A 15,316-nucleotide genomic window follows, 5' to 3' on the forward strand; every position below is an offset into this window, starting at 1 on the left:
GGAACATGTGGTTACCAATTGAAAAGGATGCCTCATTTTCACTCAACGCTTCTACCTCCCAAATTGACATCTGATCAGAATAGCCAGGCTCAGCAAAAAAAAAAAAAAAAAAAAAAATCCTCAAAGCACACACAGTCACACAGCTACACAGTACGGGCTCTTTGTTTATGTGTGAGCACATCTGTCTGTACCTGCGTCTACAGCAACATACGTGTCAGGTCCCCACCAGCCAGGCCTGAAGGGAACCACCACCTCAACAGGAAGTGGTTGCGAACAGCGCACTGACTGGGCCCGGGACGGCCAGGCAGGTCTGCTGCCTGTGCTCCCCCGGCCGGCCCCCACACTACCCCACTTTATGTCGCAATATGTCGCAACTTCTGCGGGAGTTGAAAGATCAAGACAAACATCATTCTTGCTTTTACCCATCCGAAGAAACCTGTGACACACCAGCGCGTCCTGACTTTGCGGTAGAGCCTAGAAAGGCAAGGGGGGCGGGGGAGGGAGACTGTCTCCAACCCCACTGCACGGGCTTCGCAGGCCAAGACTCATGGCATCTGAATATACGCGGCAGAACTAAATAGTAATAAAAGTCTCCCTACTCCCTTTAACATCTTCACGCAGAATTTCAAGACAGAATATTGTGAAAAACTAAGGCTATGGAAATTGGCTTTTTGGAGTTTATTGCCTACTCGTGGTAATGATTCTGAGCAGTTTATACATTAACCCCAAGAATCAGGTTTGATTTTGCCAAAACTCCCCTTGAAAGCAGGGCTCCAATGGGTATGGGTTTGATTTTATGCTTTTGGGGTTTGAAAGATAGAAACACCACCCCAAATACTGTGGCTCTGTGAAACACGGCTGGTAGCCTGCTTGTTGAGCAGTCCAGGATTTGTTTAAAAGAAGCACTGTGTATTTTATTCTCAAAATGCATTCCCGTTTTAAAAAACTCTTTTATGCTCTTTTAAAACTAATAAGCCTTTAACATCTCTCTTTACAGAACTGCTAACTTGTGAATCACTATGTTGTTCACCAGAAACTCATATAATATTGTACCTCAAACTATACCTCAAATAAAAAATAAGAGAAAAAAACGTGCTCATCTGTCAAGATGAAACTCCCCCTGGGCTTGGAGAACAGCAGAAGCTCTGGCCGTCTGGCTGCTCCCCCTGCCCCAGGCCCACCTCGTTCCCTTCCAGAAGCCAGTTCACGACCCCACAGGCTGAAATCTTGTCAACCTGCTCACTGTTCCAGATGAAGAGCGACACATGCCCCAAACCCCTCGCTGTGCGCTGGGGTCTTCAGGGCTCGGGCCCAGGGTCCTCCTGCACTCGTGCTGTGCTCGCCTCTACCACCTTTCCACCTGCTCCCCTAACCTCCCCACTCAATGCCTCAAATGCACCTGGAAACCTGACATGCAAAAGGAGCTCTTGACTGCTGAACCTCCCCATCCATCCAGGCCTCCTCTAGCCATGGTCCCACCCTGTAAACCCAACTGCCCCCAGATATTCCCCTTGACACGCCCCCCTCTGCCTCAGCCACCAGCTCCTGTGCTTCAGTGCTGCCTGTAATCATCCCAGCCGCTGACTCCTCCCACGGCGGCCGCTAGCCCAGTCACAGCCTGGTCCCCTCTGTCAGGCACCTCGCCCCTCTGGGCTCACCGCCCTATGATGACCAGACACTGACCAAGTTCACCAGGTGCCCCGCCTGCTGGCCCCAACACTGCTGATCACATCTGCTAGAAACTGCCCCGGGGCTTCCCCGGTGGATCCCCTCAGTGGATTCTGGACCTGGTCCACTTCTCCTCTCAACGGACTTTCTTTGAGTGCTCATCAACCCTCACAAGGTGTTACCACAAAACCTTCACTCCCAGCCTCACCTTTCCCACCAGCTTTAGACAGTCCCACAGGTGCCTCAAACTCCAAGAGGCCGACCTGAACTCTTCCCCGTTCCTCTCCCTCCTCTCCCTCCTCATCCTCATGGTTCTTCTGCCATTGGTGCCACCACTGCGACCTCGCCAACCAGGCTGCACCATTGAGCTCATCTTCCACTTCTTTCTCTTCTGTTGCCCTACAAACTGTCAGCCCACCAAGGGTTCCCCCTTCGTCCATTTCTGCTGAAACTGCTTCTAGTCAAGTCCCCATCACCACTCAGTCATCTACTCCTCCATCTTCTCAACAAGTGTCTGTGGAACTCCTGCCATGTCCCAGATCTCCACGTCTGGGGTGAGCTGTGCCACAATGTTCGGCATCAGGGACATAACGGGCTGCGAAAGGGCAGTTTACGGGACCACGTGAGCAAAAGGAGAGGCACTACCTCCTGCTTCGTCAGGGAAGGTCTCCCCGCTCCTGGGAGTTAGCCCAGGCAGTGCTGCGAACCCAGAGGGGAGAGAATCTGAGACCTGGGTTGGAGAGAGAAAGGGTAGGAGCGATGAGGCTCTCAGCCGTGCTCACTTTGGGAGGGTGTCCTCCGACGGGTGTGAAGAGGGCAGGGACCGGGAGAGATCACCCTGCCTGCTGGGTGGGTTTCAGAAAGGAGCTGGCAGGACCCCTGGGAGGGGCAACTCAAGAAGCAGAGAGGACAGCCTCAACGTTTTCAGGGAGGAGCTGGGAACAAAACAGCAGCCAGTCTCCAGACAGGATTAAGGATGGGCAGGACCAGGTGACTAGCGGCTTTCTGGGGGAGAGGCCTCAACCTCCGACCCGCAGAGAAGGCACAGCCGCAGCCCCTTCAGACGCAAGCATTCTAGCGCCTTAGGGCACCGGAACTGTGCTTTCTGCTCGCTCGCCCTTGAAAAGAATTTTTAAAATCTGCACCTCCACGGGCACTATGAAGTTGGCATCTAAAGTTGTTTATGGGATTAAGTCCTTGAACAGGATGTTACAGACAAGTACCACACTGGCATCTGCATTTTAAGTAGATTTGTGCCCAAACTTTGGACCTGCAGATTTAACTCACTCCACTAACGGAAAATGTCGGTAATCAGTCGTCATTGTCAAACCCATTTGCCGAGTTGCACTTAACTTTCTGCCGGAAGTCCACCACCACTTTCACGTTATTTAGTTCGCTTTTGAGCAATCACAGGAAGCCATCTAACCCCTGACTTCCAATTCAGGAGGACGTCGGATTTCATCCGATAAAGGGCTCAATTTCCTGCCTGAAAAGCTCTAAAATCTTTTAACTCTACTCTCCAGTAGCAGGAAAACGAGACCCTGCTCTGAGTCTGCATTCCACTCCAGCAAACGGACAATAAGAACCATGTGAAAGCACAAATGTGTATTTCTGCGCCTCTGCGGCCGCACGCAGCACCTCGGGGCCCCGCGCATAAGGCTGCAGCCCCTGCCCAACGCCGGCGCGGCTTAGGAACCACGGGCGGAAAGACCACCGGGCCCTGGGCCGCGGGGAGCTCGCGCGGGAAGGACCACCGGGCTCCCGGCGGGGGGCTCCCCGAGGGCAGGCCCGTCCCTGTTGAGTCATCTGACAGCGAGCGAAGGCGCGTTCTGCGACCCGGTCGCGTAGCCCCGGAGCCGCCCCAACGATCGGAACCGAGAGCTCCGGCCCGCCGCTCCCGGGCGGATCCTCCCAGGCTTTTGCGCGAAGGCAGGCGCTGGGTCGGGAGGGACCCCGCCTCGGGGCTGCGCGGAGCACCGGCGCCTGACCCCGCACGCGCCCCCTGCCCTCAGACTCACACAAACGACAGAAAGGACGCTGGGACCTCCGCCTCCGACTCAGTCCAGATGTCGCCGTCCTGGCGCGAAGTTCCCCCACAATGACGCCTCCACGGCAGCCATCTTACCCAGAGGCGGACGACGCCTTTTGACTCTCGCGCCAATCCGTAGAGCGAGGGCGCCGCGAGGGGAGTTCTGCGCAAGGACGGAAGCTAGGGTTCCGCGCTTCCGGGCGGCCGCCGCGCCCCGCCCCCTCGTGGGGGCACTTGATTGGCTGCCGGCTTGCGATCTCACGATCTCGCGGGAAGTGGCTGAGGGGGCGGCCGCCGGTGCGTCTGCCCTCCCGTTCCCCGCCCCCGCCCCCGCCTCTGCCGCGGCCCTCGCCGCCGCCTCCCCCTCCCCGGCACCGCCGCCCCCTCCCCGCCCGGCCCGGCCCCCAGAGCGGCCGCGGAGACCCCAGACCCGAGCGCGGCAGGCGGGGTCCGCACGGTAAGATGGCCGCGGCGGGCCCAGGCGGCCGGGCCGAGCGGCCCCGCGGGAGCGCGGCAGGCGGGGGCGGCGAGACGGAGGGCCCGCGGGGGGAGGGCTCGGGCAGGAGTCGGGACCGGGGAGGGGAGGGAGCGGGGAGGGGGTGGAGGCGAGCCAGAGACGGGGCCGGGCCGGGTCGCCGCGCCGCCGCCGGGTGCGCCGGGCCGGCCGGGCCCGCGCTGGGAGCCTTCCGGGGTCGAAGGTCCAAGTGGGTGTCAGAGTCGGGCCGCGTCCTCGGTGCAGGCGGCGCCCTCGAGTTTTGCAAGTCAAACTGCCCCCTTTCCTCCGGCAGGAGTAGACTCCTAACGTGGCGGTGCCCGGGCTGTGTAATTCGGTGTTTGCTCTTAACGGGAGCACGTTTCGAGTGAAGGCTGCAGTGTTCAGAGATGGTCGCCAGCTAGAACAGTGACAGTTACTGAAACACCGCACAGGTGTCTCTAGGAAGGGAGCTATTTTAATACAGAACCGCTTCAGAGCAGACTGAGCTGGTGAGGACGTACTTGCTGCTTGGCAAGCAAGTGTTCCTCGGCTTCAGAATTGGGACATTTAATTGTGTCTGTTGAGTATTTAACTGCTGAATCCTTCTTGCGCAGAACAACGGGCCAGTTCTCCGAAGCTGTTACTTTCAAATATCGCCCTGTTGCCTCAGAATAAGAGCTTGATCTGAGCGAGTTTAGCAGTTGGTCGTAGCTCTGAGAGAGGGTGTTTGTATGAGCGACACCTCTCGATTTTGTCTTGCCGCCAGTTTTTTTCTGCTACACCTCCGGTCTGCTGATCTCGGAGTTTGGCATCCGCCAAGTACCCAGGACTTTGTCCTGCACCGCTTTGCTTCCCTGCCCACACTCTCTCCCTGTGCGATCTTTGGCAGACTCTTGGCTTTCAGTATCATTTTGTGGCGGATATTTCCCTAATTAATGTTTCCAGTGCTGATCTGGGGACCTATAATCCAGGTGCCTGCTTGACTTCTCTGGCTGCGTGTCTAATAGCCCAGACTTGCCCAGCTCCTCAAACCTGTTCCACTCCCAGCCCTTCCTCCTCACTTGTGGCTCCATCTTCCAAGGTCTCAAGCTTGAAACCTCCCATTGTCCTGGAGTCTTGTTCTTTTACCTTCCACACTGGGTCCAGCAGCAGGGCCCCTTCGCTCTCTGTCCACAGAACCTTGAGGGACTGTGCCTTCAGGCTCTTCTGCTGCTACTGCTCTCTGGACTGGGCAGCTCTTTGATGGTCTTCCTGCTCAGCTGTCACCAGCCACCCCGTGGTCATCCCATGTCCACTGGGAAACCAGAGCCATCTTTTAATTGCTTTTATTTATTGAAGCAGTTTAGCATGTACTTTGCTACGTATAAACTAATATCACGAATGTCTGTCAGTTACAGAAGGTAAAACTGAAGCGGACAGTGGTGGGCTCACCACCCATCTTGAGAGCCCAACGGGTGCTCCCAGGGCCCCTTTTTCCATGGTAACCACCTCCTGAGTTTCCTGTTTCATGCCCTTACTTAAAACAATAACAAAACAGTTTTGTTACGTATGTTATTCACTGCTAAGCAAATATTATAGACCTTGTCTTGGTTTTTGTTTTTTACAAAACTGTCCCACTTGGGCCTGTGCTGTGGTTTGCTTTATTCGTCCAGCTGGTTTCTGAGTCATCCGTACGGTTGTGTTCATTTATTTTAACTACTTTAGCAAATTCTGTGACGTGAACATGATCACAGTCATTTCCTAGCTACCCTAAAATCCAGATAACTCGGAAAACCAAGTTTTTGTTTTTGTTTTTATCCTATTTGTTGGCAAAACCTAACCTGGCAAAGCCTGTTTAATGGCCTCTATTCCACTTGGTATGAATACTCTCATACATTTCACTGAAGAAATAATATTTGATTATGGGGTGCTGCCCCAGACTCCAGTGAGACTGTCATACAACACACGGTAAATTATGCCAGATAGTCTTTGTACGATCTGAACAGTTCTGAATTCTGAAACCGATCTGCCCAAGGGCTTTGGGCCAGGGATTGTGGTCCTGTGAACCACATTTCGTTTGTCCGTGCTGTTGATGAATGAACATGGTGGGGATGCCTCCGTATCTTTGCCATTTTGAACGCTGTTTCTGTGAGCAGGCTTATCTGTGTCTAGCACACTGTGGTGAGTCTTCAAGGGTCTCAATCTGGCAGTAGAACTGGCTGCAAGGAGCACACATGTGCAGCTGCCAAATGCTTTTGCAGTGCAGTGTTTTCTGACAGCAGTGTAGGGGAGTTCAGGAGAATGCGATGTCCCTGTTAACACACGATTTTGTGAGTCTGGTGGGTGTGTGACTGTGGGATTCTTTTAGCACATACGTTACAGCATGAAATTCTGTAGCTTGTACCCCGTGGCTGTCCTTGGTCCTTAGAGAACCCATCTAAGCTTCTCCGTCACCTGAAGGCCTTAATCTGACCCCAGCTGCCCTCCTGTCTCTGAGTCCCGTGGCTCTTCCTTGCGTTCATCCTGCCTCCTAAACACCCCACCTTCCTTCTGGTCCCTGAACCTGTGTTTGAGTCTCAGACCCTTTGCACTTGCTGGTTCCCACATTTTAAGTATCTTCTCACTCATTCCCTTTTACTTCCTGCTATGTCGCTGTATTTTTTTCTGAAGTGATCACACTTGTCATAGCATTCCTCACCAATTCTTAAAATATAATTTTTTTTCCTGTAGAAATAAATCAGAATGAGTTACACAGAAAAACCCGATGAAATCACGAAAGATGAGTGGATGGAAAAACTCAACAACTTACACGTCCAGCGAGCAGACATGAACCGCCTCATCATGAACTACCTGGTCACAGGTAACTGCCTGCGCCAGGGATGCTGCCCCTGGGCAGAGTTCTCCCTGAGTGCACACAGTCAGACTTCACCACTAACGTTCAGTGGGGAAATTGGGTTGTGCTCAGCTGTCATTAAAACGCAGTGCTGGTTTAGCATACTTGTAATTCTCCTTTGAAAGAGGTATCTCTTCTGGAGGCGAGCTCATGATTCCAGGTATCCGAGACCTAAGGCATAATCCTGTTTCTTGGCCTTTGGCATTTTTACAGTTGATGAAGATAATTAAGAGTGCTCTGAAGTATGTGTAAGGCCTGGGTAATTGCTGTCTTCTGGCCAGCCCAGTAACTCTGGTCCTGGACTGTTCCTAAAGGGGTGCCCACCTCAGAAGAGGGGTGGGGCAGAAGCGTGTGGAAGGGAGCGCATGCTCTGCAGCTGACACGCAGCTCTCTTTGGTTCTAGAAAGGAAGAGGGTAACTCTGGGGTGAAAAAACCGTCTTGTTTCCAAAAGATGTGGCTCTCTTTCCTGCTAGTTCCCAGCGCCCCGACCCTCCGCCTCACATTAGTCTCTTTTAAGATTTTTTTTTGAAAGGTGGCGAGGAAATGGTGGCCTATAGCTGTGTGCACACGTGTCGGGGGGTGTATGTGTGTGCGAGGTTGCTGGTTTGATGTTGAGAGCTGTCAACTCGCTAAGAGTGGGCGTGGCCAGGTCCCCAGGCCCTCTACAGGGAGCCACAGCGCAAGTCCTCGCCTCGGGCAGGGGGAGTCAGAGTGTTTGAGTGGGTTGGGCGGTGATGACGTGCAGCCTTTCGAATGTCTGCACCTCAGGGGCATAGCTAGCAAGTCGCAGAGGCGTTAACATCACATCCCTGAAGAAGGGTAGCTCGTACCTGAGGTTACTCTCCAGGCCAGTGGGCTTTCAAGAGTGAAAAAGGCTTCGGGTCACGTCCTGCTGACTCTCCGAGCAATGACGATGGTTTTCGTTTTCAGAGGGCTTTAAGGAAGCAGCAGAGAAATTTCGAATGGAATCTGGGATCGAACCTAGTGTTGATCTCGAAACACTTGATGAGCGAATCAAAATCCGGGAGATGATCCTGAAAGGCCAGATTCAGGAGGCCATCGCGCTGATCAACAGCCTCCACCCAGAGCTCCTGGACACAAACCGGCACCTTTACTTCCACTTGCAAGTGAGTTTTGCCTGAGGGGTGTCTGGTTTGCAGACACTCAGTAATAAGTTAAGGTGATTTACGGTGATTCCCAAGGAACGAGGCTGATTTGCATTGATAGAATACTGTTTTGATTTACGTGGGGAAGGGATTTGTGTTAGCTGTTGTCTTATGTATTTCAGAAGCTATTCCTCGCTTGAAAAATGCACATTTAATAGCTCAGAGATGCTAGGGAACTCTGCCCCTTGGATGCCCTTCTGACTAGAAGCTAGCACGGCCACGCTGGGCGGTGCTGGCCGCTGCGCACTCACACCCGGCCACCTTGTCGCTGAGCAGCAGCAGCACCTGATCGAGCTGATCCGCCAGCGGGAGACGGAGGCTGCGCTGGAGTTCGCGCAGACGCAGCTGGCTGAGCAGGGCGAGGAGAGCCGGGAGTGCCTGACAGAGATGGAGCGCACGCTGGCACTGCTGGCCTTCGACAACCCAGAGGAGTCGCCCTTCGGAGACCTCCTGAACATGATGCAGAGGCAGAAGGTGGGGCCCGGGCTGGCCTTCCCCCGCTGCTGCGGTGGGCGCTCACGGTGGGTGGGGGCCGCTGGACAGCGGGGGAACGTGGCTTATGGCTGTGACGGTGTGTGGGGATGGCCCCAGCTCCTCCCTCGTTTGATACTGATTTTTTTCCGCCTGATTTTTAAACTCTCATCCTGTCAAACTAGGGCGCAAAGCATCCCAAGTTTTTCTACTATGTGGTAATTGAGGCGCTTCGCCGATTTTCGTCTTTTATCTCAATCTTTCTCATATTTGAAGATGTTTAGAAACAGGCGTCTCATAGATTTTTAATTCAGGTCCCATATTTGCTTCCCAAATGTTTGCTCTCCTTATTGCTTCTCTGGGTTCCAGCCACGGGACAGCTGGTCACCTCCTGGCCACAGCCCCCTTCTCCGGTGGCCTCCGTGGTGTTGGAAGGGGTGCAGCCCTGGGGCCAACCTCAGGTGTTCTCTTGAGGCTGGTGAGGATGGAACCAGGACCACCCCCTGGGGTCTCCTCTCTGCTGGACTCTCATGCCAAGCTCCTGGCATGTAACCGCCACCTGGGCGAGACGTGACACCTGTTGACTGCACCGTGAGCGCCTCTGGGCAAGGAATGTGTTTCGCATCCTCCAGAGTGCATCATGGTCACGGGCTTCAATGTCTTTAAGTAAACAAGACACTTCTCGTGTGAAGACGGTCTCCTAGGGGAGTGAAATGCACGCTGTGACCACACCCTCTCTGCTGGTGCTCCATGTGTGCAGTTGCCTTTACTGGATATGTTTACTTTCCAGGTGTGGAGTGAGGTTAACCAAGCTGTCCTGGATTATGAAAACCGTGAGTCAACACCCAAGCTGGCAAAATTACTGAAACTCCTCCTCTGGGCTCAGAATGAGCTGGACCAGAAGAAAGTAAAATACCCCAAAATGACAGACCTGAGCAAAGGTGTGATCGAGGAGCCCAAGTAGAGTCTGCAGCGAGCCCCGCACGGAGCTCGTCATGGCGCTGTCGGGGCCCAGGACCTTCTCGCAGCAGAGAACTCTTCCCCCCTCACTCCTCTCTGACTCAGCACCTTCTCTAAAGGGGAAACCGGCCCTTGGAAGCGCAGGAAAGTGCGTGGTGAAAGACGCTGTCTCCCTGGAAGGCTGGCGCCTGCCCTACGCCACGGGTGCGTGGGGCGCCTGGCTCCTACAGGGCTTTGCCGGCCCCCAGGGCCGGGCCGCTGGGGCAGGAGCAGCACCGCTGGGGGTCTTGCTTCCTGGGGGTGCGTAGGCAGACAGTGTGCTTTCTTCGTTCTCCCGAGTCTCGTCAGGCCTTCGTGTAGAGGTTTTTCCTTACCCGCTTGGTTTTTCATTTGTTTCTGTTTTTTCATAGGAAAGACTATAAATTTGTAAATCCTGATTCACAGACTCCTTTTGTGTGAGGGTACTGGATTGATCTGTTCACCCTGTTGGTCTGGGATGCGTGGTGGCTTTTGGGGAAATGCGTGTGTGTGAGGAGCGGGCTGTGTGTTTTTAATTTTTTAAATACATATTTTGGTGCTGGATGTGGTGAGAGATTCTTTCCTAGTGGATCAATGAACCATCTCTTCTAGGCAGTTTTGTTGAAAATAAAGGTTTCTCTTTAATTTCAAGAATGACCAAAATGGTCTCTAGAAAGTTTAATCATCTCCAACACACCTTTCGTTTGGGGGCTGGCATCCCCGCGGTGATGGCAGCAACGGCCTCTTGTACCTGTGGCTGGAGGCCACTTTGCCTGGTGGTGCACGTGGGCCTCCGAGGGGGCGGGCGGAGCACCCACGCAGTCGGTCCCAGGTGCCCTTCTCCCCAGCATCTCTGGCGGTGTCAGCCAGTCCTGGAGGCGTCCCCTGCCCGGTGCAGTCAGTGAGACGCGAGCGCAGACTCGTGTGTGGGGTTCGTTGCAGGTGCCGCTGGGCGCTGGTGCTAGAAGTCGGTCCTTAGGGAGCTGCTGGCCCCTGGGTGAGTCCCGTGGAGGGGAGTGACGGTGTCTCAGAGCGCGGGGCTCTTCTTGGGCCGGCTGGCTCCTGTGCGGCCTCTGGTGGGAGCTTCCGCTCCTGGTGGGGGACTTGGTTCTCCCTCGCCGATTCCTGGCACAGGCCCGGTGGGGAGAAAGGCCGCTAGCACCTGGGTTGGGAGGAGCCTGTTTGCCGAGATGACCCAGGTTGGGCAGGTTCACAGACAGGTCAGGGGTCCGCCTCTGGCCGCTGGGGCTGTCAGTCGCGCCCCTGCTAACCTTGAGTGTTTGTTGCTAAGTGTCTGGGCCACCAGCTGTTCTCTCCACTCAGCAGTCACTTTCTGCTTCTGCTCAGAGTGCGAGCTCAGTGTTTTCCGGGGGGGAGCGCCTTGGGCCGTGTTTTCTTCCCCAGGTGGTTCCTGTAATTCAGTCACAGTAGAACCGCCGTGGCCCCTGTGGACCGTCCAGGCCCTCGACCGGCCCTTCTGACCCTGTGAGGGTGCGGGCCCTCTCCTTACCCCCGAAGTCATCCCCAGACGTGACCTCTCTTGAGAACCGTTTTCTCTGAGGTTTGGCGCTAAAAGTAAGGTAGCCAGGAGGGGGTTTTCGTCTTCAAGTAGTTAATACAGCAGAAGCTGCAAGGAAAGCACTAGGGAAGCGGAGCTAAAGCTGCGTTTCTTGAGAAGCACTGGGCAGTTCGGCATGTTCCTGATCACCGTCACTGTCAGGCCCCGTCAGGTCCCTTACGTGCGTGATTAGCACGAGACGGGGTGAGAGGAACGGGGGTCCCGAGCGCGGGTCGCCCGTAAAGTCGGGCGGCTGCGCGCGGTGCGCCACGGGCGTGGAGCGTTGCCGCGCGCTGGTGGAAGTGTCAGTGCTCTATTCACCAGCTCAACCGGTGAGTGGCTTAGACGAGCCAGCGCTGCGAGCCAGTGGGAACTGGGTGACAGTGCAACGCAGAGGATTCAGAGGTCCTCTTGGGTTCTTGACCTTCGTTTCCCCAAGGGCTGGAAGCCTCCGGAGGAGGCTTTGCCGGCTTCGCTGCTCCACCTCGTTGCAGCCGTGTTTCCAGCAGGCGAGCTGCAGTGGCTGTTAGGAGGTAGTGCCCGTTAAGTGTGTTGGTTTTTCTGTGTCGTCTCGTTTTTGTCTGTTACGATGCAGTGTCTTGCAGGGATAGTTGTTTCTTCTTTTTGCGCTTTCTTGTGAAAAGTGCCGTGAAATAAAATGTGAGAATGTTCTGGTTCTCTGTGTTCCTGATACCACGAAGCCATGTGAGGAAACTGCACCCCTAGTTTGGAATCTTCTGAAGCACAGGGGTTATTGCAGGCTAACGTGTCTTGCGAAGGTTTCCAGGTTCTAGAAGAGGCAGCTGTCTGCTGGGACTGGTGTTGGCGGGACCCGGACCCTGTGCGCCCAGGTACGCGGGGCTGGCGCTGCTGCGGCCCAGGCACGCTCTGAAGACAGACGTGTGGAGGGCGGCTCTTCTGACGCTGTGCGGTGTCCGTGTTCTCCTGCTGCCTTTGCTGTTAGTCTGGGGGAGAGGCAGAGCCGGGGGCTCAGAGAGAACCGTGTTCCTTTTATGTCAGAGACCGTGCCGTCCGTCCTCAGATGATGGAGGGCCTCCCTTCCGGGTTGCTGTTGCCAAGCCTCAGTCTGAGCAAAAGACCAGATCAGAAGCCCCGGTAAACGCAGGGTGTCTGCTGTCCCGCCGACCCAAGACGCTGAGCCGTGGCCGCGGGACGCCCCGTGGGGGCTGCAGCCGTGGGCCAGGTGCGTGTCGTCGGGGCCTGGAGCAGGGCGCTCTGGCGCCTTCAGTCTGACGCTGTGGGCGCTGTTTCCTGCCACGGGGGTGCTTTTGTTCCAGAGGCATGTGTTGCTGCTTTGGGTTTATGGGCAGTTGCCTGGTGAGCGCCGGCCGCGTGGGGCCGGGTGTGAGCGCGGCCCCTCTGGAGCGCCAGCGCCTGTGGCCTGTCCTTCCGCTCGGCTCCCGCGGGGCGAGCTGCAGCCCCGCGTCATCTGGGGATGCAGAACAGGTTGCTTTCGCTGCCTGTTCTTGATTTCCTGGTAAAGGTTTTCATGTTTTTTCTTGGAGTGGTCATGTGAACGCTCTTTTTTCCCTTCCCAAAAAGTTACTCCAATTAAAGAACAGAATTCAGCACCGTGCTAGCACATTCCTGTCAGAAGCGGGCGGGCAGGCGGGAGCCCTGCTCAGGTACCTCTGTGCTTTGCTGTTGCCCCGCCCCCCTCTGAAATCGCCCTCTGCCCTTGGGAGGTGCGCACGCAGGTGTCACGCTTGTGAAGGAAACAGAGCGAGTTGGGCTGCCCGCCCACGGCTGTAAGCTGGGTTGGAATATCCTAATTGTTTTTCACTTATGAAAATCTCCCAACCTTCAGAGTCGAGGAGCTGCTACTCTGAGGAACCCCCGGACTCCCACCATGGTGCTCATGCGGGTCCAGCTGGGGAAGGGGTTCTTGAGCTCTCGGCCGTGAGCGCCTTCACTGTGGAAGAGGGTGCAGGCCCTGGGCAGAGGCTGAGAGGATGGGGGGACAGAAGTGAGGGTGCCTCACGCCGGGAGAGCGCAGGAAGGAGTGTGGGTGCCGCTGGTGTGGGAAACAGAAGGCGGCCCCTCCTTCGCTGTCCCGCCGCTCTCCTCTCTCCTTGCAGGCTGGCAAGGGGACCTTGGTGACGTCCCTGAGCTGAGTGGGGCGGTGGGACCGTGCGGGAGTGCTTGGCTTCACTGAGGTGTCCGGCACATGGGGCCTGCCTGTCCGGGAGGTTGTGCCTTCCCCCTGAGAGGACTGTGGGGCTGGCCTGGACCCTTGGCATCCCTTGCTGTGCCGGCGCCTCTGTGTCCCCAGTGCTGCGGCAGCAGGGCCTCCTGAGCTGCCTGCCTCCGCAGGGTGCCGCTGGGGGCTGGGCGGGTCAGTTGTCAGGGCGGAGGTTTCCTCGTGGCGGGGGCTGTGGAGCCAAATAGGAATGTGGGGCTTGGGCTCATCTGCGGTTTAGTCTCCTAGCTGGAAGGCCGGGCGTCTGGGTCCTGTCCGCCGCGGCACCGAGGAAGGTGTGTCCGGCCCCTTCATACCCAGCCTTCACCAAGAGTTAGCAGAGAGCCGAGAGCGGGCCTGAGGGGCTTTGTCCACGCGCACCTCCGAGTGGCCGGCGTTCCTGCTGCACGGCCCGCCCTGCCGGCCGTGCACACAGCAGCAGGCTCGGCGCAGCACCTGTGAGACCCCGACGCGCGCTTGGAGCCTGGGGAGGAAGACGTCGGGCAAGGATGCCGCCGTGCCCAGACTGCGCCCGGCTGCCCCGCGGGAGCCGAGCCACCGGAGAGGAGAGACGGACACGGCCTCCCCCGGCTGGAGCTTCCCGCTCTGCAGACTCGGCAGCAGGCTTGTGCCGCGAGGTTTTCTCTCCTCCAAACCGAGCTCTTCCGGCCGCGGAGACTTCATCAGCTGCTGCTGGAACGTGTGCAAGCCCGGCCATCACCGAGGGCCCCACACCCGGGCTGGGGCGTCGGCTGGCCGCACGGAAGACCGCTGACCTCGCTGCCCAGGGGAGGGGCCGGCCTCGTGGGACTGGCGAGTCCTTAGTCTCCGGGTGTCCGGTTGTATTCTTGGTATAAGGCAGAAAGGGTGAGCAGCGACGTTTGTGGGGTTCAGACACTGAGCTCACCGGCACTTTGAGAAGGAGCCGTTCAGGGCCCTGAGGTTCCACGTGTAGCCCTGCACTGTGCTCACGCCGCTCGGTGTCACAGCTTCCTTTTTCTGGTTCCCTGTGTCCTTGTCCTTGTCCTCTGCCACTTGAAGTGTGAGCCCACCTCTCCCTGGCCGCGGCGTGCGCTGTTGCTGGGACCAAGACCGCTCCCGGCCTGCCAGCAGCAGCGGGGAGCTGTGGTGGGCCATCCCACTCGCAGAGTCTCCAGCTTTAGGGGCTGCGCAGAGGCCAGAGGTGGCGTGGGTGCCGGAGGACACAGCTGTGATCCGGCGGGTCTGCGCTGCACAGTGGGGGTGGCTCTGGCGGCTGCGGACCGTGAGGTCATGACGTGGCAGGGAGGCCAGAATTAGCTTTAAAAAGCCATCCCAGCAGGTCTCTGTACAGCAGCCCCAGAAGTGGAACAGATGGTGGTGGACGGGCTGGATAGGGCGGAACCAAGGCTTCGAAGGCAGTGGGCGAGGCTGGCAGCTGTCACCAGCATCACCCTCTGCCTCTTGAAAGTGGTTCTCTGTCCACCGCCCCGTTGTTTTCCCTCGAAGCTCAAGGGCAGCTGGTTGGTTGGGCGTGAGGTGGGGGCTCTGGATGTGTCACGCGGTTCAGCTGCTCTGGCTGCCACCCTCACCTTCCGCCTTCATGAGGACGGGAGGCCTGCCCAGCTCGATGTCTCGGGACGGTGGCAGATGCTCGCCCTCCCATTGGTCTCCTCACACAGCCCGTGCTCTGGCACTTCTCTGCCCCACTTCTCCTACCTGGAGGGAGTGCCCCTCACCTTGAGCCCAGACTGTTTCAGGGGCCTCGTCCTCCCTGCCTCTACCCTGGCCACCCTGCACTGACAACTCAGCAGCCAGGGTGACCCTGTGACCCTCTGCACGCTTCCACCTCTGAGCCCTGGCTGGCCTCTGCCTGCTCTCTGCGGCCGGTCGGGCCTCCCCTGCTGCTTTGTCCCGTT

The 15,316-nt window shown here is 56.9% G+C and overlaps 2 protein-coding genes across 5 annotated transcripts in view; one reads left to right on the forward strand and one right to left on the reverse strand.

Annotated features, from left to right (window-relative positions):
- DIDO1 (death inducer-obliterator 1) overlaps positions 1-3,839 on the reverse strand; it is a 51,847-nt gene extending 48,008 nt beyond the window's left edge. For 2 of the 3 annotated variants that reach the window (XM_072944554.1, XM_072944550.1), the window contains exon 1: positions 3,687-3,839. The gene's annotated coding sequence lies outside the window, so the exon portion shown is untranslated. The remainder of the gene's footprint in view (positions 1-3,686) is intronic. The other variant, XM_072944555.1, reaches the window with a different exon arrangement.
- Positions 3,840-3,913: 74 nt separating this feature from the next.
- Positions 3,914-10,079, forward strand: GID8 (GID complex subunit 8 homolog). Of its 2 annotated transcripts, none has more exons than XM_072944560.1 (5): positions 3,914-3,994; positions 6,882-7,011; positions 7,976-8,172; positions 8,488-8,685; positions 9,473-10,079. In XM_072944560.1, the coding sequence occupies exons 2-5, from the start codon at positions 6,894-6,896 to the stop codon at positions 9,644-9,646; spliced, it is 687 nt and encodes a 228-aa protein (XP_072800661.1). In that variant the 5' UTR covers positions 3,914-3,994; positions 6,882-6,893; the 3' UTR covers positions 9,647-10,079. The 2 variants fall into 2 exon arrangements, with proteins under 2 accessions (XP_072800661.1, XP_072800660.1); XM_072944559.1 differs by lacking the exon at positions 3,914-3,994 and adding an exon at positions 4,024-4,154.
- The last annotated feature ends 5,237 nt before the right edge of the window (positions 10,080-15,316 follow it).

This window comes from Vicugna pacos, chromosome 19 (genome assembly GCF_048564905.1).
Source record: "Vicugna pacos chromosome 19, VicPac4, whole genome shotgun sequence".
Classification (NCBI taxonomy): Eukaryota; Metazoa; Chordata; class Mammalia; order Artiodactyla; family Camelidae; genus Vicugna; species Vicugna pacos.

Coding starts and splice junctions, on each gene's coding strand:
- GID8 (XM_072944560.1), top strand. CDS start 6,894: ATGAGTTACACAGAAAAACCCGATGAAATCACGAAAGATGAGTGGATG. Junction 7,012..7,975: donor CATGAACTACCTGGTCACAG/GTAACTGCCTGC, acceptor TTTCGTTTTCAG/AGGGCTTTAAGGAAGCAGCA. Junction 8,686..9,472: donor ACATGATGCAGAGGCAGAAG/GTGGGGCCCGGG, acceptor TTTACTTTCCAG/GTGTGGAGTGAGGTTAACCA.